This window comes from Cibotium barometz, chromosome 23 (genome assembly GCF_041138505.1).
Source record: "Cibotium barometz isolate CiBa-2024 chromosome 23, ASM4113850v1, whole genome shotgun sequence".
Classification (NCBI taxonomy): domain Eukaryota; kingdom Viridiplantae; phylum Streptophyta; class Polypodiopsida; order Cyatheales; family Cibotiaceae; genus Cibotium; species Cibotium barometz.
In genome coordinates this window covers 1576559-1600613 of record NC_141068.1, presented here as the reverse complement: position 1 = coordinate 1600613, position 24055 = coordinate 1576559, and the positions used below count along the sequence as shown (strand labels likewise).

Below are 24055 nucleotides of genomic sequence, written 5' to 3'. Positions count from 1 at the left end.
GGCCATCCATGATTCTCTCTCTCTCTCTCTCTCCCCTTAAACACACATGCACTCACATATTTGATGTGCTCATGACCAAGGATAGTAGAATGTAATTCGTTATACTATAATTGGAAGTTTATAATAATATTTTCTAATGACCAAGGATAGAGATATATAAATATAGAGAGGGGCGCCGACACCCAAACCCCCCCTCTCCCCCTCTTCCCAAAGGCAAAAAAAGAGGGTGGGGGTGACACCCCCTGCCTTTGGGTGACGTCGCCCATACCATCTTCCCTTCGCTCATTCTCTCATCCCTTCCCTCTGCCCCAAAACTTTTTTTTTCAAAACTAAAACCTTATTCTCTCCTGTCTCCTTCCTTCCCTCCCTCCATTCCTACCTCCCTCCCCCTTTCCTTCTATCTTCTTGTCTCTCTTCCTCTATCTTGTTGTTCTATATTAAATGCAAAATATTCTCATTAAATGTTCAAAAATCTTCATTAAATGTTTAAAGCTCTTCATTAAATACAGAATATCTTTCATTTAATGTTGAATATTCTTTATTAATTTATATCTTTCCATTTTTAATTGATACATATGAAATTTTAATCTATTAGGTCATTGTTAATGGTATAAATGTTTGAAAGGTTTATTTTTAAAAGTAAGTATTCTTTGGTGTGCCTGCAACAAATGACCACGGATCTCTCCTTCAATATCTCTCCTCTCCTTAAAGTAATGAAGTAGGGCATTTGCATATAGAGAGTTCGAAAAGAGATAGAACGAGATGTAGAGAGAAAGCAAGAGATATAGAGACTAACCATAAGGAAGAGGGAGAGAGCAAAAGAGGGGGAGAGGGGGGCTAGTTACAAGACAGAAGAGAGATTGGCGGGATTGATTCTTTTTCCCTCTCCCTCTTCCTCTCCCTCTCCCTCTACGTACATAAATATAGAGAGGGAGAGAGAGAGTGAGGGGGGGACGGCATAGAGAGAGATAGAGAGAGGGAGAGGGATAGAAAGAGGTGGAGACAACATGAGGGTTCGTGTTGAAGGACAAAGAGAAATAGAGAGAGAGAGTGTGTGTGTGTGTGTAGAGAGAGAGGGAGAGAGCGTGTAGAGGGAGAGAGATTGTGTAGAGGGAAAGTGAGATAGGGAGAAAGAGAGAACGGAAGAGGAAGGGAGAGAGAGTGTGTACAAGAAGAGTGAGAGGGAGAAAGAGAGAGAGGGGGAGGGAGGGAGGGAGGGAGGGCATGCAGAGAGGGAGAGAGAGGGCTTGACAGGGGGAGAGAGCATACGGTGGAAATGAGAGAGAGAGAGAGAGAGAGAGAGGGAGAGAGAGTGTGTACAAGAAGAGTGAGAGGGAGAAAGAGAGAGAGGGGGGGGGAGGGAGGGAGGGCATGCAGAGAGGGAGAGAGAGGGCTTGACAGGGGGAGAGAGCATACGGTGGAAATGAGAGAGAGAGGGCTTGATAGGGGGAGAGAGCATACGGTGGAAATGAGAGAGAGGGAGAGGCATAGATAGAGGTGGAGAGAGCATGAGGGTGCATGTTGAAGGAGGAAGAGAAAGAGAGGGAGATAGATAGAGTGTGTAAAGGGAGAAAGAGAGAGAGGGAGAGAGGGAGGGAGAGGGATAGATAGAGGTGGAGAGAGCATGAGGGTGCATGTTGAAAAAGGATAAAAAAGAGAGGGAGAGAGATAGACTGTGTAGAGAGAGAGAGAGAGAGAGAGAGAGAGAGAGAGGGCTAGATAGGGGGAGAGAGTGTATGGTGACAAAATGAGAGAGGGAGGGAGAGGGACAGATAGAGGTGGAGAGAGCATGAGGGTGCATGTTGAAGGAGGAAGAGAAAGACAAGGAGAGCGTGTGGTTGTAGTGGGGGTTGGAGGAGGAGGAGAGAGAGCATGAGGGGGGAGAGGCTAAGTTGGGCCAAGGAGGTGGGAGGAAGGGGGCTAGGTGGGCTGGTTGGGAGTAGGAAGGAGGGGAGAAGAAAGAGAAGACATGGGTATAGAGAGAGAGTGGTTGGGAGTAGGAAGGAGGGGAGAAGAAAGAGAGGACATGGGTATAGAGAGAGAGTAGTTGTAAAAAAAATCCCGCTCCAAAACCTGCTCGGAGAAATCCGCCTTGTGCCCATCCCAATTTTGACCTGCCAACAACAGTCGAAGAGCGACAACAGTAGCACAGCATTATAGCCTTCAAAAGAATTAGTAGGCAAAGACAGGGGCAAGGCAAAAGCAGGGCATCGTTGCAGGTGTGGCAATAGATGGTGACTATCAACAAACAACAGGTCGTTGGCTACTGTTACCAGATTGTTAAATAGGTCATTGACTGTCAATAGCGAGCAGGTAGGTCATTGACTATCAGCAGTAGATCATTGACTGTCAACAACAGGTCGTTTGACTCTTAGCAGAGCAGGTCGTCGACGACTGTGAGTAGGCAAGTACATGCAACAACACATGTGGCCACTATCAGCACATTGTTGGCTGATTCCGCATTTGGATTGTAGCTTGATGCTAATACGCTTGATCTCAGACACTTACTGAAGCAATGCACTGATCAAAAGACGAGGTGACACGCGGAGCTGACATGACGTGACATAGACAGACAACACTATGGTGAGAGAGGCCTGTGTTGGAGATGCGCAAAGGCAACCCGACTGGATGAGTTGATTGCAAGATGGAAAGACGGCCCGCAATAGTTGTGGGCACCCTAGCTAAGACGAATGGGGCATGTGGCCTTTACATGGATATAGTACAGGGAGCTTTGTTGATGTAGCTGATGAAGAAGCCGGTGTGCACCATGAGGTGTTACGTAGCAGCAAATGTAGATAGGTAGGGAAGCCAGTGAAAGTAGGGTGTAGAAGAGCAGGCGGAGTGGTGCCTAGATTGGTGGGGAAATGGTTAAGCTGGTCGACAGAAATGGGCTCTATTATGGTGTCAACAATAGATGTGCGCACTAAAGGACGTAGGCACTCTGATGGCATGCAAACCACGAAGCGATGATAGCAAGAGCAAAAATGAGACGACATTAGATGACAATGGCTCTGATACCATGTTGAAGTTCATGGTGGATCAAAGGCAAGCATTATCATGGTGGATCAAGCCTAAACATGCACATAATTAAGTGATTAGCAATAAGCAAACAAATGACCAGCATAATGATATAAAATGCGAGAGTTGTTTATTCATGAATGTGAGCCAAATTATATAGGCTTTGAGTACATCTGATTAGGCAACCCTAATCTTGTTTAAATCACTAATGAGATGCTCCCATATTCTCTCCCTCATTCTAGCCCATAAAGTGAGCTATCAACCAGCTATATTCTCTCATCCATGATCTCTCACCTACCTGATTCCCCACACGAGTTGCTTCCACCTACTTGGATGAATCCTTTTAAGAGTTTACTACTTGGTGATTACAAATTTGACCTACAAATTTGTCCAACAGAGATAAAAACTTAAAAAAATCAGCTAAATCCAGAATATCCAGGAACACTGCTTGATTTGTGTCAGTTGGGGGAGTTCTCTAAGCTAATCGCCCTTACATGAACATGAGATCTAGCCCTCTAACTCCCAAATAAGATATATATGCATAGTAGTATAGTAGTATAGTGTAGAGGAGTAGTATAGTAGTATAGTATAGAGTAGTAGTATAGTATAGTATCTAACTCTCTCCATTTCTCTCTCTCTCTCTCTCTCTCTCTCTCTCTCTCTCTCTCTCTCTCTCTCTATAAACTCTCTCTCTCTAGCTCTACCTCTACCTCTACCTCTCTTTCTCTCTATAAACTCTCTCTCTCTCTCTAACTCTCTAAATCTATCTCTCTCTCACACACACTCTCTAACACTATTCCTCTAGTTTACTCTCTCTCAAAATCCCTACAACTCTCTCTCTCAAACTCTCTTCAACTCTCTCTCTCTCTCTCTCTCTCTCTCTCTCTCTCTCTTTGCTCTGTCAATATCTCTTACTCTTTCTAACTCCCTCTATTTCTCTCTCTAACTCACTAACTCTCTCTATCTCTAACTTTATCTCTCTCCCTCTTTCTCTCTCTCTCTATCTATTTATTTATCTCTAACCCTCTCTCTATCTATCTATCTATTTATCTCTAACCCTCTATTTCTCTCTATCTAACTCTCTCTCTCTCTCTTTAACTCTTTTTCTTTCTCTCTCTAACTCTTTGTAACTCTCTCTACCTCATGCTCACTCTAACTCTCTCTCTCTCTCTACCTCTATCTCTATCTCTCTAACACTCACTCTCTCTCTCTAATTATCTCTTTCTAATTCTCTCTCTTTTTCTCTCAAAATGGCTAACGCTCTCCCTCTAGATCTCTCTCTCTCTCTCTCTCTCTCTCTCTCTCTCTCTCTCTAACACACACTCTCTCTAACCTACCCTCTTTACCTTTCTCTAACTCTCTCTCTATCTAACTCTATGTAACTCTCTATCTACCTCTCTCTAACTCTCTTGTTATAATTCTCATGTTCTAACTCTCTCTTAGCATCACTATCAATTTTGCTAAAAGCAATTAATGTTAAATTTATAGTACAACCTTTGCTATATTGGCGTGGCTAGGGCCTCAATATATTGTAGTGTGAGATGTGTAATGATATGACCCATATCATTCTCAACATGTGGTACCTTAGAAACCTTGCATTCTTTCACTCATACATGTGTCACACACACATGCATACATACTCATACAATACATAAATATATACAAATTACATACACATACACATAGACACACATACGTACATATATACATATAATCATACATATGTATGTACCTAGGTAAGTATTATATATATTGTATTTATGGCTGCACTACAAGAGAGGGAAAGCATAGCCACGCCCCTAGTGCCACACTAGAATAAAGAAAATCTAGACATATAAAATTCCATGGTGCGTGGCTATGCATGCAAATATAGCCACACAGTAGCCGTGTGTATATAGCCGTGTGCATAGCCTCATGCATAGGCTTGCCTATAGCCGTGGTGTTTAACCATGTGTATAGCTATGTATAGTCACATATATAGCCATGCTGCAACAAACAAATAGGGGTAGAATGGGGGAGATGTTTCTCCCCCATTCTGCCCCTATTTTTAAAAAAAATATGAGCATCAAAAACATTTACATATACAAAAACATTAAGTCCAAAAAGAGCATAAATTATCATTGTTCAAAGGAGATACGCATAGCATATACCTATTATCCCAAAAAAAGATGTTACAAAATAAAGTGTTGCAATGAAGCAATTTCCTACTTATTAGGAGATGCGAATAGTGTATACCTATTATCCCAAAAAAGATGTTCCAAAAAAAAGTGTTGTAATAAAGCATTGTCCTGATTATTAGGATACAAAATAAAGTGTTGCAATGAAGCAAATGTCCTTATTATTAGGAGGTAAATAGCTTCATATGTGTCCTCCTCCTCCTCATCATCCTCCCCATCATGTGCTACATCTTCTTCATCACCTTCATCATCATCCCTACATTACATAAAATGAAAACTATACGTAATTAGTGCTACATCACTTTCATCATTAGTACCAAAGAAATTAAGACCATGAGGATCAACTACTTTCACCTCATAAATGCCTCAGGCTCATCGGATGTCATCCTCCTCAACTACCACTCATTGTTGTTTTAGCTATTCCCAAGTTTCATCTCCTTTATGGTGCTTAGGATATTAATTCTCATGTTCAATTGGGGTGCGGCCAACTACTATTTGCTACAAATAATAACCAACATGCATAAGAAACATAAGAAACATCATGCTTAGAAAACATGACAGTTTACCAGCGCATAAGAGATAATATACATATGGATATGAAAGGTATGAGAACTTATAAATTTGGCAATTTGTGGCACCATACTTTGCCAATTGTGTCACCTTTTGTTGTGGGTATTATCATCACCCTTGTAATCTTTAGATGCCTTCTTCCACTCCTTTTTCATGCAATGCACGAGAGACCTTTTCCTTCCCTCACTTTTCTTATTATGCATGACCTCCTATTGTTGTGTACCTTGATAATGCGGTCTTTAGCCCATTTGTCGGAGAAATGTATGCAGTGGTGATTGGGAAACTACTCATTCATGCATTGCACTATGTAGATAAAGTCTTTACTCCTTTGTTCTCCCCATGGTTTGAAGGCATCCTTGTAAGTTTGGTTCACTAATTGTTGGAATTGTATAGTAGAATCTCTTCCCCATAGCATCCACCCGTGAAGGGTCTTCCCCATCATTAGCTAAGTCATAATCTATGATCATCCTCATGCTCCTTGTCCTCCCTAGGTCTAGGTGATAGAAAATCCAAGACATGAACTAAGGACAACGATGACGATGGCTTTAAGGACCACTTGGAGTACCACTGCACACTACTAATACCTGAGGGGTGACGAGAGATAGAACCATGTTGAGAGTCGCTACCCTCATGAAGAGGGGTATGCTAAGTGGATGTAAGTGGGCAATGGGAAGATCAAAGTGCAAAGGCATCAATGTAGTTGTTAAAGGACCAAAAGGGAGAGGGGTTGCCATAGTGGAGGTGAAAAAAGAAGGGAGAGTGGAGGGTTTAAGGCTAAGATAGAGAGATGCTTGTGGAATAGGTATGTTAAGGCCAAGATAAAGATATGCTTGTGGAATAGAAAAAGTAGTATGTAGGGAAGCAAAAGTGAGGACAATAAGAACATTGGAGAGAAGATCATGGTGGAAGTATGATAAGGTGAGCCACTTTTTAGACTAGTTAGTCCTATTGTAGATAATACCTCTAATGGTGGAAAGAGAATAAATAAATTTACAAAGAAGAAAAAGAAATGGACATACGGATGTTGTCTAAACAAGGTGGTGTGTTGGAGAAATTATATTTTAAAAAAGGTGTGGAGAAATGAATACATGATGACATGAACCGAGCCATACCTCTAGTCGACTGAACATGTGTTCACCCTATGGAAGAGGGTAAGCATAGGGGTAGGCATAATAGCTCATCTCCTTGTTTGTAAGAACCTTCCTTTTGGACTTTTTCCCATTTATATCGGTCCCTTTTTAACATAAATAACTTCAATGTTTGTATACATCTCAATTGTTAGCTCTATTGTTGCTAGCTGAGTTCAGCTAGCAACTCATGTGGGCAGCATTACATTTTTGTAGGGCCACATGAGTTCAGCCAACTCATGTGGGCAGCATTACATTTTTGTAGGGCCACATTTATTGCAAGCTCTATGCACACATTTCAAAGAATGGTAGGACTTACATCATGTAGTCTTTTCACACAACACACCTTTCCATATTATTGTAAGACTAAGCTTTGGATGATTAGCAGTTGAGAAACTAAGATGTCCATTGTCACATGCAAATGTCTAACAATTGCAAATGTATTTAGCCCCATGAAATCTTGAGCTAGCATGCCTCATTTGATTGACTACATCGTTCAAAAACATCTAAATATGTTAGCATATATATCATCTTTTAGCGTCCGCCACCTTAAAGAAAGGCTTCAGGTGCTTGTACGAGTGTCGTTATATCAGAACATCTGGGTACATTTTTTAAAAACTGAGGAATAACTCAACCTACAAGAAAGTAAAATTCAGTTATTAGAAAATTGTGATGTCAAACATGTTACTAGTGGCATATAGAGTGCTAGTGATGTCATTCTTCTAAAACTAGTGAATTTCATAGTTATCTTATATTAGCTAGTACCAAACACAATGCTAACTAGTGATAGGGACATATTTGCTAGTACAAGTTCGGAAGTTGTGTTGTACTAGCTAGTGACAGCTCGTGATAGTATTGATACATTATCTAGTACAAGTTAGGAAGTTGTGTCATACTAGCTAGTGCAAGTTAGGAAGTTGTGTCATACTAGCTAGTGACAGCTCGTGATAGTATTGATACATTATCTAGTACAAGTTAGGAAGTTGTGTCATACCAGCTAGTGACCTAGCTAGTGGATAACTAGTACTATCAAAGTGGTCCCTTACTATAGTTAGTACTAATTACATAGTAATTAGTACTAATTACATAGTAATGACACCCTGGCTAGTGGCAGAAAGGGTGTTTTCAACTTTTGTACAAAGAAAGGCTTCAGATGCTCAAATGAGTGTTATTATATCCAAATATCACGGTATCTTTTTTGAAAATTGAGGAATAACACAAACTACAACTCTTCCTCTTCAACCATGGAGAGGTTTCATCCTCCATAGTTCCATGGTTGGACCTATGAGCCAACATTCCTTATATCTTTATTTTTTCTCTAGCATTTAGGCACCCCCTCTCATTAGATTCAAGTATGTTACTTTGAACCTTATTGAGAGAACATAAATACTTCATGCATGCTAAAAGTATTGGTAGAATGCTACCAAAATATTGCAAGAATTTTGTATAACTATGTTCATCAAAAGCACTTATGGCATATCCTTAATGTTGTTATAGCCCTCCCCCTTTGAGGCCCTATTCCCCTAACTTAAATTTAAGATTTTGTAATCACCTAAATACATGGCCTTACCCCTACCTTATAAGCTTATGCCTCATTTCAAAACCCCCCCCTCTTGTAAACTCATGTGATATCATAAGTTTTCTCACAATGAATCCCCTCGGCCTTCAACTAGACATCGATGTGCCAGAGTGTGTTTGACAAACTCAAAACTTCTTTAGTGAGCAACCCCATGTTGAAATTGCCATAATTTGATAATCCTTTTAAAGTGATTACTTGTGCAAGTGGCTTTGCAATTGGTGGCAAGAAGAAAGAACAATAGCCTATGAGTTAAGAAAGCTCAAGCCCACTGAGAAATATTATACAGTCCATGATTTAAAACTTTTAGCAGGTCACTCATGCATCGAAAGTGGACCACAAGAGTCGAAAATAGATATTTACACAGAGTGGTCTCAACATGTGTCAAAGAAGATGGATGCAAATATTACAAGACTTTGATTTTGAAATCAAGTAAAAATCTAGAAAAGAAAATGTAGCCGCCGATGCCGTAAGTCAAAAAGTATCCTTGATTGTCCCATAACAGTTATATCAAATCCCCTTTTAGCAAAAATCAAAGAAAAGATTGGAGCAGATTATTCTTTACTACAATTCTCACCTTATTAAGTCAAGAAAGAAAAATTGTTCAAGAGATGAACAAAGTTCAAGGATACAAATTTGAAGATGGATGCTTGTATTCAAACGATCATTTATGTATCCCAAAAGAAGAAAATTTCAAGAATAGAATCTTAGTTGAGGCTCATAATAGCCCAATCGCAAGGAGACATCTTGGTTATGTAAAGGCCTTTACACATATGTTAAGAAAAACTTCTTTTGGCCAAGAATGAAAAAGAATATATTGAATCGTGTCCGTCTCAATGCTTTATCTTTCAAAAGATCAAAGCTGAAAGAGTTAAGTTACCTGGAAAATTACTTCCCCCTTAGATATTCTGACGGTGAAATGGGAATGTATTAGTATGAATTTCATCACCGAACTACCTTCTAGTTTTCGATATGATTCCAAATTCGTAGTTGTCGACAAACTTTCAAAGATTGCTCATCTTAAACTAATAAATAATACCTTCAATGCCTCAGACATTACCTAAGTATACTTGCGAGAGATCTTTTATTTACATGGATCACCCCACATAATTTTAAGCAGCAGAGATGCAAAGTTTACTTCTCAATTCTAGACGTTATTTTTTGAAGCGTTGGGACTTCTTTTTATCTTAGCACAGCTTATCATCCTAAGTTCGATGGTAAAACTAGAAGAGTTATTTAAGTTATCGAGCCTTATGTGTACATGAGCTAAAAAGATGGTTGAACTACCTACGTCTAGTAGAGTTTGCATATAATGTCTCTTATATTTAAGTATTGGTGTGAGTATTTTCAAAACTCTATATGGTTAAGGTTGGCTTAAAACCTTAACTTGACCTAGCCCTCTAATCAAGGTAGAGATTTCAAAGCAAATGCTTGATGAAATCGATAACCAAATGCTATAAGAAAAATTATCAAAGCTACTCAAGTTAGACAAAAACATTATGCATATCCAAAAAGACTAAGTCGCGAGTTTGAAGAAGGCAAAATTGGTTTTCCTCCGTGGTACGACCCAAAAGGATTTCTTTATCCTTAGAGAAGTATAAGAAGTTATCACCAAGATACTATGGACCTTATGTTATTTACAAGGAAGATCGGAGATCAGGGTTTATGAGTTGGTTCTTCCGGTTCACATCTTTCATGTTAGCTTATTGAAGAAGTATTATTCGAACCCTAAGCACATCTTAGAAGATGATCACATGCCAATGCAAGGATGTATGGAGTTGGAACCCAAAGAAATCATGGATATTTGTGAGAAACCTCTATGAAATAGGATTATGAAAGAATGCTTGGTTAAATGGAAGTTTTTCCCAAGTTGAAAATGTAGCTTGGGAAAAAGAACAGGATCTAGCTAGATATTATCCCTAGTTCACGAGATAAGGACATCTTGATGCTTAAGTGGGTGGGGGAGAATGTAAGATCCCTCATACATGTGTCCAAAGAAAATGTTAAATAAAAGAAACTTTGGCTCCAAAACAGTAAATTATTTAAGAAGAAATATGCACATGAAAAATTGTTCAAAAATAATAAAAAGCCTTAGAAAGGTAATAATCTTGAAATTTTCTAAGGTTCCTTTGCTTAGAAAATTATAAAAGTACAATTGTGCACATGTGCAAAATTGTACACATATTTACACACACATGTGTGTGTACCCCTATGTGAAAGCACTTAGATCCCATATGAATTTGGAAAATCTAAACTTGTAATTAGATCCAAAATGTAGGGTTTAGCCTTGAACCAAGACCTTGGGCAAAGGTATTGGTTTCTTGAGAAAAATAAATTAATAGACTTAGTCTAAGTGTGTGCATCTTTGGGAAAATTTTAAATTAAATGGTCTAAGGTTCTAAGGTTGAGTAAAAACCATGGTTTAAATTAAAACAAGGTAGGAAAGTGGAAATTAGTTTGGGTGCTCGTGGTTTTGCCAAGATGGTTTGTGGAAAGTGGGAAAAGTTTATGGTTTTTTATTTTAGCCAGTAGTTTGGTGGTGTTGGGCTCCCTTAGCTTTAGTTAACTTGAGAAACTTGAGTTCCATATTAGGTAGCCCACAAAAATGTAAGGTATGCATGTATGCATGAAGCTTGAGCCACCAAGATCAGGGCATTAACTCATACATTTATGGTGCATGAATAGAGTAGAACTCTTATAAAAACTTCTTCCTCCAAGCTAGAAGTCCATGAAGTTTCATGTGTACTTCTAGGTTGTCATAATCCCCATTGACTCTTCTTATAATGTGTACTACCTATTCTAAATAGCCTAGGTGATTTTACCTTGAATTTTGGGCATTTATTACAGTTGTTGGAGCTTGTGTGGACACAAAAGTTGAAGGAGAAAAATTTATGGCTTTTTGGGAGAGTTGGAGACTTCATATAACACCTGCAGCACATCAAAATCAAGACTATGCATCTTTACTAACTAGTAGGTGATCTATCCCTTAGTCATTTTAAAAAAAATCAAGCACATGTGTGTTGATGTACTTAAACCCTTGTATTTGTAAATTCCTTGTTATTTCAATTCTCTAGTTTTTCCACATATTACAGTAAATAAGAAAATGAAAATTCGTCGTCTTTATGACCTTTTGCTTAAGGTAAAAACCTTTAAGTTAACCATACTATGGATTATTTATTATTAGATGGGTAACTTATTGATCTAGTCTCCCTTCCAATTAATGTTTTATACTAGTCCAAAGACTTGTACCTGGTCAAGGTATGTTCATTAAGATAAACCCTTGTAGCAACTATGGGTAGGAAATTATGTGTTATAATTGGAAGTCCTTATAACCTTAGGTATTAAAACCCTCTAATTTAGGAACCTTAGGATAATTAATAATTCAAGATGTGCCCAAGATAAATTGAGTCTATTTGTACATATAAAACCTATTTTTAGACATAGTTTATGGGTGAAAGTACTTAACCACCAATGATTCATACCATAACTTAGAAGGAAAAAAATAATACTAAACTAGTAATAGTATAAAAGCAATAAGATACATATAGGTGTACCCTATTATTCATTTATGAGAAATAGGCAAGTTACTCAAGATGTACACGTGCCAAACTAGTATAACCTAGATACATTTCTAAACAGTATAGGGCCACATACCATAGCCTTCATGTGAAGAACCTTAGAAAAGGTGGTAAAATAATAAGGACTAGTTCTCATTAATGACTTGATTAATGGAAAGATAATCCTTGTGAATGTGACCATAATCCCAATAAAAGATTAGTCATATTTAGAGAGAGAATACCTAGTCTAACAAAAATTATCCCCATAGAAACCAAAATAAAGGCGAGTTTAATGATAAAGGTAGGATTATATGGGAAAGAGCTTAAATTTTATTTTTTTTAAAGAAAAGAAAAGATCTATATTCTTCTAAAATTATAGAGAGAGGTAATAAAACTCTAGAAGTAAAAAGTTAGATTATAGAAACAATTAAGAATTCATAGAACCAAGGTCAATAGAGGTTCAAGCTTAAGAGAAATAAAAGGATTTAAGACCTTGAGGGAAGAATAGGGTCTACTATTAAGGCCGTAGAAAGAAATCTAGAGCAATTTTTCAAAGACTATTTATAAGTTAATTCGATGCTTTTGGAAAATGAGGAGAGTTTATCCTAGATGTATTATGTTCTAGATTTAAAGAATAAATAATGCAAGAGAAAGGTCCTAAAAGATAGAATAACAACACCAAAGATCCACCTTGGAGTCATCAAGTTAGTTAAAAAGCTAGAAGCTTGAGATACTGCAATTAAGACCTCAGCATAAAGATTAGAAGATGACTAAAGCTCAGTTGAAAATCTAGAGAAATAAGAGAAAGTATAATGATAGAAAAAAGATTGGAGGCTTTAAGAAAAAGTGTGTAGATTAGAATCAAGAAACCTTGTGTCCTGATCTAGTGAAAGTACATATTAAGGCTCACCTTAACAACAAATTATCAAATCAAAAACAAGGAATCTTGGGACTTGAAAATATCTAGAATTGTTATTCAAAGGCATGGATGGAAAGCGGTTGGATAGGGAAATGTATGGGACGTATGCTACTAGTTATAGCCGAACACTAGGTCAGTGTGTATGACACCCCAAGTGGGAACCCAATACGCGGTACATTATTGCCATGCATTGGGAAGACATATTGTATAGTATATAGGGGGTAGGGGTCCTCACAAATGGAATAGGTTTGTCAATCATGTTAAGGAAAAAAGAGATAAGTGATGAATCTTGTGTATACATTTCTGCTTAAGCGATGCATAGACAGATGCATACACAAATAAGTTTGTTAATCGTGTTAGGGAAAAGAAAGAGATCATTGATGAAAGCATTTGTCTATGAATCACTTCTTAAGCCCAAATTTTATGACAACTGGGATGTATGTGCTAGCTGTAATTGATATCATTGTCCAAGGTAGGTACTAAGTCCTTGGAGCTTGACCTAGCTACTAGAATGCCTACAATATCTACAAATGTGTTTGGTGTTAAAACCAATCCATTCGGGATATATAGTGATCATAAGAAACATACCCAAATAGTCAACATCTTGAGTGTTACGTGGCGGACGATGAGCGTATACCCACATCGGGAAGTTGCAATTGGGGTACCAAGGCAAGGCCCAACGAACATAAGGTAAGCTCTTGACTTGAACATAGCTATTCTCTTCGAAGCTGCTTGTGGGGCATGCAAGGAATGGAAATGAAGCTTGCTTGAGTGTCCACTCAAGATATGGGTACTGCATCTAGGTGATGATGAGGAGCTTAAGGATATTGTTGTTGTTGTTCACAAAAAGATAAGATGGGCTTGACGTCATGCCAAAGCGCACACAAAGGCCATCTACTCATGCAGTCACCTGTAGCTAAGACTAATACTATTTCTCTAACTCATATTCAAATTATTTGAGGAACTAGCTAGATGTGTGCTATGCAAAGATGTGTTCTAGGTCAAAGCACAAATTTTCCCCTCTCTCTCCTACTTAACACCCCTCTCTCTCATACTAAACACTACTAGAACACTTCTTTCTCACACAAAAGCAACTAGCTCTCTACAACAGGAGGATGAAGAAAACTCCAATGAGGTAACGATTAAGCTTTCCTAATCTACTCTTCATAAAGATAATGCAGCTCCTAATCACTTGCTAAGAGCCACTAGCCTAGGAGGCTGTGATACCAACTTGAAACACATGCTACCTAGGGAGGATTTAAATAGTTGGAAATTAGGCTAATCGAACTTGATTAAAAATAGCCAGTGCAATGGCACACTAATCAAGATATAATCTTATTAATCAAGCTCTAAAATGAGCAAAGGTGTACATCATTATATAGCTTCTCAAGGAAGCATTAGGTTCCACAATTAACTCCACCTTTTCCATCTCCCAAAGGTCACTCCACCTCTTCACAACCTCAAGGGACACTTTGACACCTCATTGCTTGTATCACTTGGAATCTACCTTGGACTTTGGCATCTACCCTTCTTACATCTTTTTCTTACATTTATCTCAAAAAATAACCTTTTCACCTATTCTTTTATGGCTCAATACATTAAGGTGCATGCTCCCTCTCATTCCACATATACCCTTCAACACTTGTTTTTATAACAACATAAGGGGACGACCATTTTTTGAGCTAAAACCCTTGAGCTTCCAAGCTTAATGAAATTGTTGAGCTCCAAAATGGTTCTTATTTAACAAAAATATTATTACAGACACCACACTCTCTAAGAAACGATGCTTTTCAAAGTTGTTTAGTTCTAAATTAACACTATTTTCATAAAAAGTACTATTTTAAACACAAAGGTCAAAGCATGTTAATGTGCTCAAAAAAGCATGTCTCGGGACATTGCTAATTAGTACAATTTTTGGATATGCTAACTAGATCCAAATATGATCATGCTATATATCATTAGAAAGCTCTTGAAAAAAAGAATGTTGATGTATAATCTCCGACAAATTATGATTTGATTTGCAAAAAAATTACCACATGCCCATTTTTTTAAACTAGTACTGCTAACAACCACAAAAGGCATAGCACGTTAACATGCTTCCACCCACAACACTTCCTTTTTTTTTAAGTAGTTTTTTTGTGTAAAAGATTACAAGAAACTCATCATGGCCACTTCTAAGACTCTTTCATAGGAAAAGGAGACCCCCAATTTTTTCATGGTCGTGATGATGATTGTTCATAATCTTGGGGTTTGGATGCGATGGTGACCATTATTCATGACCCTAAATCTCCTCACCTTCAACCCTATATTGGTGTAAATATGTGAGCACCATAGTACCTATGTTACATCAATGTGGATTTAATTAAGTTAGCCATTCATATTTGAAATGGAAGGTTGTTAGCAATGCACCAACTCATTATCATAGTACTTGTGTTACATAAATGTGGATTTAATTAAGTTAGCCATTCATATTTGAAATGGAAGCTTGTTAACAACGCACTAGCTCATTATCACTAGAGTGCATATGAAAGAGTGACGTACATGATCAACATAAAGCTATTTTACTTGATGTGCTAGTTCATATCCAACAAAGATACAAAAGATATGAAGCTCCATTCAAATGATCATTTGTAGCTCTTACCAAACTGTTGGCTCACAAATGACTGCATACAAAAGAGATCAAAGATCTATGTTGTGTTAAAGAAATGGAGACACTATCTTTGTACAAAACTTTTGTGACATGAGTAGGTAACGTTCACCAAAGTTATTAATTTACGCCGAACATTAAAAGGTCAAAAGGCACATGAGTCAACATTGATCTATAGACTTTGTCTTTAAGATAGTCTCTACTCAAAGGGCTCTATAGACATAGTCAAGGTAGATTGGGTAAACAAGATGTGTTACGTGATAATTCAATCTAGTCCTCAATATTTGCTTCAAGGCCTTTGTATGAATGACAAGCATTTTAGTTGAGGCGGCCCTAATGGAATCAAACGATTTGCTTTTGTCGCATGAAGGGAAGGGTTAGGTTTTTTGTTATTGGTTAATTATTCCACCTATAAACAAACAAATGACACTTCACCACAAACAAATGCTTGTTATCCATCCGTATCTGTTCTTACACAGCTGCAACGAGTTCAATCCATGGCCCGATCAGGATAAAATCTACTTCCTAACAGCACTAATCCTGCTCAAATTAAATTTTGCCATAAGTTAAATGTCATGGTGCACGTGTGGAATCAAAAAGGGCACTTTCAAGCACATTCCTCAAACCCTCTTCCATCAACATAATGCTTTCAGCAACAGCATTCAATTCATTTCACTGATAAATTATCCCCAGTCAGCTTGTGGTATATGTTCTAGCTGTGGAAAAACATGATAATGAAGAGGTCTAGTTCCTGCTCTCTTTTGGCACTATGTACAGATTCGTGAATTGGGGCACAGTTGTCTATTTACACCCCCCTTGCCTCATGCTCTCATTTGGAATTATACAATCGTACAGGTATTACCTACTTTCAATTGGCCAGATCCATGAATTGGAATAGTCAACACAGGTGACTACTTACAAACCCCTTTCCTTGTCCTCCACAAACTACATCAACCAAGAGAGCATATAATTCTGAGTGTATGCATGAAGGCACTTGCATGCACATAAGAGACAACGCACTAACCTGTTGCATGGAATGCAGGGCCATGTGGCACCACACAACAGATTTTTCACTCATCTATGAAAAAATGACATGCAGATTTGCATCAATGTTGCACCTTTGCAAAGTTCTAAGATACACAAGACTGCACTCATCCAGAATTCCTAGCTGAAGCTATTGACACTAAAACCAAGCTGTGAACAATATATAATTGCCCAATAGCTGCTGCTAGTATGCAGACAAAAACAAACATTGCTTTCTCTGTTGCAATTTTAGACTGCTAATGCCCATGAAGCAAGGCTGGGCACTATTGTCATGTGGCATAGAATCACTTACAAATACTTACAGTATCAATTTCACATTATAGACAAATTTGAGTCCTATGTTGGCCACTTTGTCTTGGCCTTTTCATACCACTAGCAGCATTTCCTGTCGGTAGAGAACTCCCTTGACAAGAAAAACAAGATCAGTGGTAGTACCAGTATGTCCTTGTGATTAACTGTCATGTTTGTTGTGGCTTATATACCTTCACTCGTCATCCTCAATCCAATCACCATAAATTGTAGAAATCTCGTCTGCTGGACCCTTCCAGTTTGCTAGTAGCTTCACTTGCTTTTGACTTTTTAAAGACAATGAGTATGTGCTTCTGTGTCTCAAGGTAGTGCTTAAGTTATGTACATCTGTGCCATGCAGTGTAGAGACGCATGAAGAGCCAATGTCAGGGAAACTTTTGGAAACTGCTCGGGCAGTTTGTTTGCTGTCACTGGGTAGACCACTGCCCGAAGTTGTTATGGCATCAGAATCAACTGGCGCCCCAGCATACATTTGCAGCTCTGCAAGGTTGGTGTAGGCTCCAAAATTTTAGTAAAATTAAACTCTGCTTTTGCCAATCTAGTCACTTGCTGCTGTAACTTTTCAAAAGGCAGCAAATCAAAGTCACCAAAAAAAAAACTTGTAAAAACCCAGTGCAAATGTGAATCTTGGATATAGGTCATGGTTGAAATTTTTCACTCTCAAGTTTGGTGAAGGCCACATCTAAAAAATGTTAAGAGGAGAGGCCTTGCTGTTGTTGTTGGCAGAGGGATAGATCATAGCCTACAGAATCTTGAAGTTTCCAGTTTTAAAGGAGTAGGAATACCTGCGAGACCATGAGCAAAGTTGCACTTCTGCCCAAATGGGCAGTGCCCGGTCATCTCCCATTTGTTGCACATTCGGGTCTTCCAGTTGGATGGCCGTTCTCCACCGCTTCCATTGCCACCTCCGCCCGCACCTGCTGCTCCTCCTCCTCCTCCGCTCAGCGGACTGCTGGCAGCTGGGCCCAGGCTGATGGCGTTGCTCTCCCGGGTCTTGGCCTGATCGTCATGCAGAAAATTGCACCTCTCGCCATATGGACACCCCTCATCACTGTAGTACTTCTTGCAGCGCCGGGTTCGACGGAAGCGCTGGGAGTCAGAGCTCGACAGAACAAGCTGGCCAGAGGAGTTCTCCTTGTTGCTACGACCACCACTGCTGCTGCCATCCTGAACTGCCACCATCTCTTCCCAGCCAGGCGGGGGCTTCCTCAATTCCTCTATACCGTGAGCAAAATTGCAATTTGAGTTGTAAGGGCATGTGCCTGCCCTGAACTTGATGCAAAGCTTGGTCTTGAAGAATAAGCTACCGGTGCCCGTGCCCCTCGCTTTCGACGAGGATCCCTGCAAGGGAGATCCAGGTGCCCCTGAAGAGGAGCTTGGAGTTTGAGGCCTGTCGAAGCCATCGACCGAGAGACTGTCTGATCTTCTCTTCTCTCCACGGCGAGGGACAATTGCACCTGTATTCTCGGAATCGGCGATGCCGGACCCCCACTCACCTATATTATATCCATAATTCCCATAGCCGTAGCTAGCGTAGCCATAGGCATCATCAGCCACATCCTCCTGTCCTGAGAATGCTTCCACTCCAGCAGGCCCCGAGTCCTGCATGATCAGAGATCTGTGTTCCCAAGCCCCAATCCCATGTGCCAGATCCTCCTCCTCTACCCCCCCACCACGCCAACCACTCATTCGATCAGAGGTTCCACCGCCCCAGAAGTCCCCTCCGTCCAGCTTTGAGGCGGCTATGGCGTCCATCAAATGAAAGCATCGGCAAACAAAGAGCACTTACAACATGGGAGGACAATAGGACTTGATCTTGTTCTTCGAGCACTTACCACACGAGAGGACAACAGAACCGTTGATCTTGTTCTTCTTGCACGAGGGGGCGGGGTGAGTAAGAGGGGATACGAAAGATGGGTGAAAGATAGAGGGGGTGATATATATATATATATATATATAGAGAGAGAGAGAGAGAGAGAGAGATGAGTACCTCTTTGGAGAATACCTCTAGGAAAAGCCAATTGTGGACTTAATGGGTGGTGGTTATATTACATATGTACAAGTGGGCTTCCAGGGTTGTGCGATGAGGTTTAGCGGAAAACCACTTGCTCACCATGATGAAAGCTTGGATGCCGCCTTCGCTAGTGCACGTGATTGAGTTCAACTAGTGAGTTGGTGTTACAACGTGGCGCACGAGCGGGCCTTGGTGATCCCTTTGATCTCCATGAGGTTGTGTGTTGGTGCCAAAGGGGTTCGTGCAATGGCTGTGTTAGGGGTTTAGCACCATTGGTGGCTCTTCTTTGATGGGATATCGTTAAAGCCACCAAAAGCATGAACTTGGTAATGCCTTTTAATGTGTGGTGCTAGAGTAATCTTTTGACTACTTCGGGGCTCTTGAATAGAGGCGATATAGGCACCGCTCTCCATTCTTGCTTAAGCTTTGGAGGTGGTATCTTACCTCGAAGGCACACCTTTAGGGCTCCATTCCATCTTTGATTTGTCACTTGATGGAGTCTTTGGCTTGGTCAGAGGCTTATGGTGAGGGTTCCTTTAACCTCTCGAGACCCAAATGCAGGGGTTCCCTTCGTAAGCCTTAAGCTTCTAGTAGCTTTGTTAGAATGTCATTGGAATGGAAGTGAGGTTCGTGGCCGTTGCTTGAATTTCTTCAGCTTTGAAGGTTATGTCGTCAATGGTAGGGACCTAGAAAGGGTTCCCTTCATTGTAGCCTTAATCTACTAACAACAACAAGGGTTCCCTTTCGCAGAAGCCTTGAGCTTCTAACTAGCTGCCTCCCAAGCTTTGTGGGCAAAACTGTCGTGGTCTCTCCATCGGTAATGACCTCCTTTTTTAAGAAGCAACAATAGCTCCACATGACTGAGCACACAAAACACGGCCAAGAGATTTGGCTCTGTGTGGGCAAGAGTGTTTGTCTGGTTAGCATTGACCTCATTCTTCTTGGCGTAGAGTCTCATAGGTGGCATCTCGATATCAATAACAACAAGGGGTGGCTCAAACTACTACAGCTCTACGTCTTCACTTGTGGAGCACAAAAGAGACAAGTTCTTAAAAACCCTAAAACCTTTGTTTTTGAAAGTCGTGGTGTAAAATCGTCTTTCATTAGAGCTTGTTCAAATGGCTTTTATGAAATCTTCAATAACATTGGCTTTCACACAATGGGATCTACATCGACACAGAATTTTGGGGTCATTTATGATCCAAGGGGAGTATGATTATCTCGACATTTATGTGTGTGTGTGGTATAACCATTTGTAAAAGTGGTCAAATAAGCACGCAAATGAATGAGGAGAGTGTGTGTATCATGTGTACACTCAATCTCACCATGAGTGGTGTGAAAAGGGCTTGCATCTTACCTCTACTTGTAACCCTAACTCCCACCCTTGTGTAAAGTCTCAAGTTAATAGCCCAAGAGGCAAACTGAGATGCACCACTCTAGCAGTGTAGCCCAAAATACATGTATGATAATAGAGATTCATCACTTGAGGGAGAGGGGGAGTGTGGAATGAGTGTAGCCCAATACATGTATAATAATAGAGATTCATCACTTGAGGGGGAGTGTGGAATGAGGGGCGTCATTCGCCTTAATGTGTTGAGCCATAAAAGAATTGGTTCAAAGGTTTTTTGTTGAGATAAATGTAAGAAGAAGAAGGGTAGATGCCAAAGGCGTCATTCGCCTTAATGTGTTGAGCCATAAAAGAATTGGTTCAAAGGTTTTTGTTGAGATAAATGTAAGAAGAAGAAGGGTAGATGCCAAAGGTCAGGGTCGATTCCCAAGTAATGTAACTAATGAGGTGTCGGAGTGTCCCTTGAGGTTGTTAAGAGGTGGAGTGAATTTTGGGACATGGAAAAGGTGGAGTTGGTTGTGGATCTAGATGCTTCCATAATGAGAAGGTATATAATGATGTACTCCTTTGCTCATTTTAGAGCTTGATTAATGATGTTATATCTTGATTGGTGTGCCCTCGCATTAGCTATTTTTAAATCAAGTCTAACTAGCCTAATTTCCAATAGTATTTTTTGGCTTAATCCTCCTTAGGTAGCATGTATAGCAAGTTTTGTTACATGTATATAGTGTGACCACGCAGGTGCTTAAATTTCTTTGAGCTACTAGTACAGGTTTGATTTGCACATACTCTGAATTTTCACATGATTTCCTGTCTTGACATTTCTATGTTAGAAATTATAATAATGGATGGTGTGTGTTTGAGGGAGCACTTGATTCTTATTAGTTGTCTCCACATGTGATGGTGTAAGGGCCATAAATCAAAGGCTATGTCTATGAGGGGTGTGTGCATATCCAAAGGTTGATTATTGATTAGAGTGGCCATCTATAAAAGATGAAGATAAAGGCTATAAGGTGGTAGATTATAAGATGAATGAGATATTCTAGGAGGGAATCGTATGATTAAGAGATTTTAAGATGAATGAGATCTTTTAGGAGGGAATCATATGATTAAGAGATTATAAGATGAATGAGATATTCTAGGAGGGAATCATACGACTAAGAAAATCATGGGTAGATGGAGTGATTTATGGAGATATACATGGATATTATCGTGGATCTAGATGCTCCTCTTTTAAGCTATAATAGAGATTGTCATGGGTCCAGATGCTCTTTTTCTAAGCTATAGGAAGGAATCATATGATTAAGAGACTATAAGATGAATGAGATATTCTAGGAGGGAATCATTTTTCTAAGTCATAAATTGATGTAAACCCAAGCTCGTTTTAGAATTGAATTCAGAAATGAGTTTGTCTCTAGCATTGAGCCATTATTTTGTGATTATTTGTGATTAAGTGCCAACCTCTTGATTAAGTGCCACCTCTTGATTAAGCATGGAATTTAAGTCTTGTTATGAGCCTTCTTAGATTACTTTCTCGATATACCAATTATCATCTTGCCAACCCTCTTAAGGACTTTGGGTTTCTTCGACACCCTAGTTTAACCACTTCCTCTCTTCCTTGTTCTTTTTTAAAAGCTATTTTTTAAAATTTTCATATTACTAAATATAATAATTATAGCCAAGGCCAATGTTCAAGGCCATCTTCACAATTTGATCCTTCTAGCAGCACAAGGTTACCTCTAGAGATACATATTTTCTATCAACATAGAAAACCCTAATTTTTCTCACCACTAAGAATTCTTTGGATTGAATTAGTATTCTAGCCATCTCTGCAGGCCATCATATGGTACATTGGGTTTCCTTAATCCATTCCCATCCAAGAATCACTTATTTTTATAAATTCACTATCTCATATAGAATATGCATTCTACATTCCACATGATTAGTTTCTAGATATACAGATTATTCAAAATAACCAAGGCATAGAAGTGTAGCATCACTCATAAATGGAATATAAATTTTAAATCTAGTTGTCCTAATGTTTTCCAAGAGTAAAACCTCATTAAGTTTAGTTCATGTCTTGGACACATGTTGCAGGTGCACGTGTGCGTGCATGCTATGTGGTGCAAGATGTGGAAAAAATTTGTGATGCTCGTAGTGATATATGCAGGTGACATGGATGGGCAATGAGCGGAAGGTGTGATATATTTGTGTACTCCTCCAAACTCAAAGATTTCTCCAACTCAACTTTTTTCTTTGACTCTCTTTGTTGCTTTCTTCAGCATTTACTTGACATCTCTTTTCTTAGAGAGTCAAGATCATTAGATTGTTGATGCATGGTAGTGGAATTTTCCCATAGCTACTACATGGAGCTAGGCAGCTTCTATGGCTCAAGGGATTTGGTGTTAATGAGCACTGGTGATAGAGGCAATGTGGATCGATGGGTGGTAGGGCCAAAGCAGAGGCTACGGAAGGTTCCTACTGATTCGAGGAAAGTCCAGGCGATGGGTCATACCATGGGGGCCAGGCTATGGTCCCCCTATCCAGAAATGTACCTAGACGGTTGTAATGTGTCAACTAGATGCAGAGTCATGTTTATAAAAAGGTCATGTATGTGTAGAAACTTTGACACGTATACATGGTTTGAGATAAGGAATTAAGTGTTGATGTGTGTAGAAGCTTCATCCAATGAAAACTCTAACACACCATATTCTTTGTCTACTTTCTTCGACTCTTACACATGGTTTGAGATAAGGAATTGATGTGTAACAAAATTGGTTGAGATAAGGAGGATGTGAATGAGTTTGGGTTGTCCATGAGAATGGAAGAATTTAGGACACCCAATATGGCATGTACATTGGTAAACTATAAGCTATGGGTGGCTTGTCGGACGACATGGCCGAATCGATCCAATATTTATGAATAGTTGCACACACATAACCTTTTTTTTAAAAGATTTTTTTGATGACATGGCACCATGGGTTTGCGTTGCCATGTGGCACGCGTAACCCTTTTTTTCCAAGATTTTTTTAAGTGATAGTGCGGCTCCTAGTGCCATGGGTCTTGATTACCATGTGGCACACGTAACCCTAAATTTTTAAGTGATGACATGACATCCAATGCCAGCTAAGACCGTGGGCCTGCATTGTCATGTGGCACATGCAACCTTTTTTTTTAAATACTTTTTTTAAATGATGACGTAGCCACCCGGGTTACATACACACACACACACACACACCCACACCCACACCCACACCCACATACATAGTGTGTGTATGTGTGTATGTATATATGCATATGCATATGTATGTATGTATGTATGTATATATATGTGTGTGTGTGTGTTAACCTATGAGACGGACATTGAGACGTACTATGTTTTACGTCATTAATTTAAATATTCTGAGTCATGGGCCGGGCTTGTCGACACCATATGTTAAGGATAAAGGGATTGGGTGATCGCCGATGGAGAGGCGCACCTTGAATATCAGCAGGGTAAGGGTTAGGATCGGCCGGCCATGTATGGGCGCCCATGTGTGAACGGCCAAGTCACCTATAAGAGTCAAATGTAACCCTAAAACCCTCATTCTCATGTGTTGTGAATACAAGAGTGCTCTTGCCTTATCTCCTTGGTTTCCTTCTCCTGCGTGAGAGAGAGAGAGAGAGAGTGAGTGAGAGAGCGATCGAGCACTGTGTAGCGGCACGGCGGCGGCGAGGCGGTAGAGTGGCGACGGCGGCTCCTCCTTCAC

General features: G+C 39.6%; 1 protein-coding gene across 1 annotated transcript; it reads right to left on the bottom strand.

Annotated features, from left to right (window-relative positions):
* Nucleotides 1–16782: 16782 nt before the first annotated feature.
* LOC147625529 (zinc finger CCCH domain-containing protein 56-like) lies at nucleotides 16783–18859 on the bottom strand. Its single transcript, XM_086817032.1, has 2 exons — nucleotides 17730–18859; nucleotides 16783–17424 (listed from the first exon to the last, which is right to left on the bottom strand). Exons 1-2 carry the CDS (start codon nucleotides 18697–18699, stop codon nucleotides 17120–17122), a joined length of 1275 nt encoding a protein of 424 aa, XP_086673158.1. The 5' UTR covers nucleotides 18700–18859; the 3' UTR covers nucleotides 16783–17119.
* Nucleotides 18860–24055: the final 5196 nt, after the last annotated feature.

Bases quoted from the DNA above. Each gene is read 5' to 3' on its own strand.
- LOC147625529 (XM_086817032.1), bottom strand. From the start codon at position 18,699: ATGGACGCCATAGCCGCCTCAAAGCTGGACGGAGGGGACTTCTGGGGC. The intron at 17,425-17,729 runs GTATTCCTACTC...CCAACCTTGCAG, and splicing joins CTTTGCTCATGGTCTCGCAG to AGCTGCAAATGTATGCTGGG.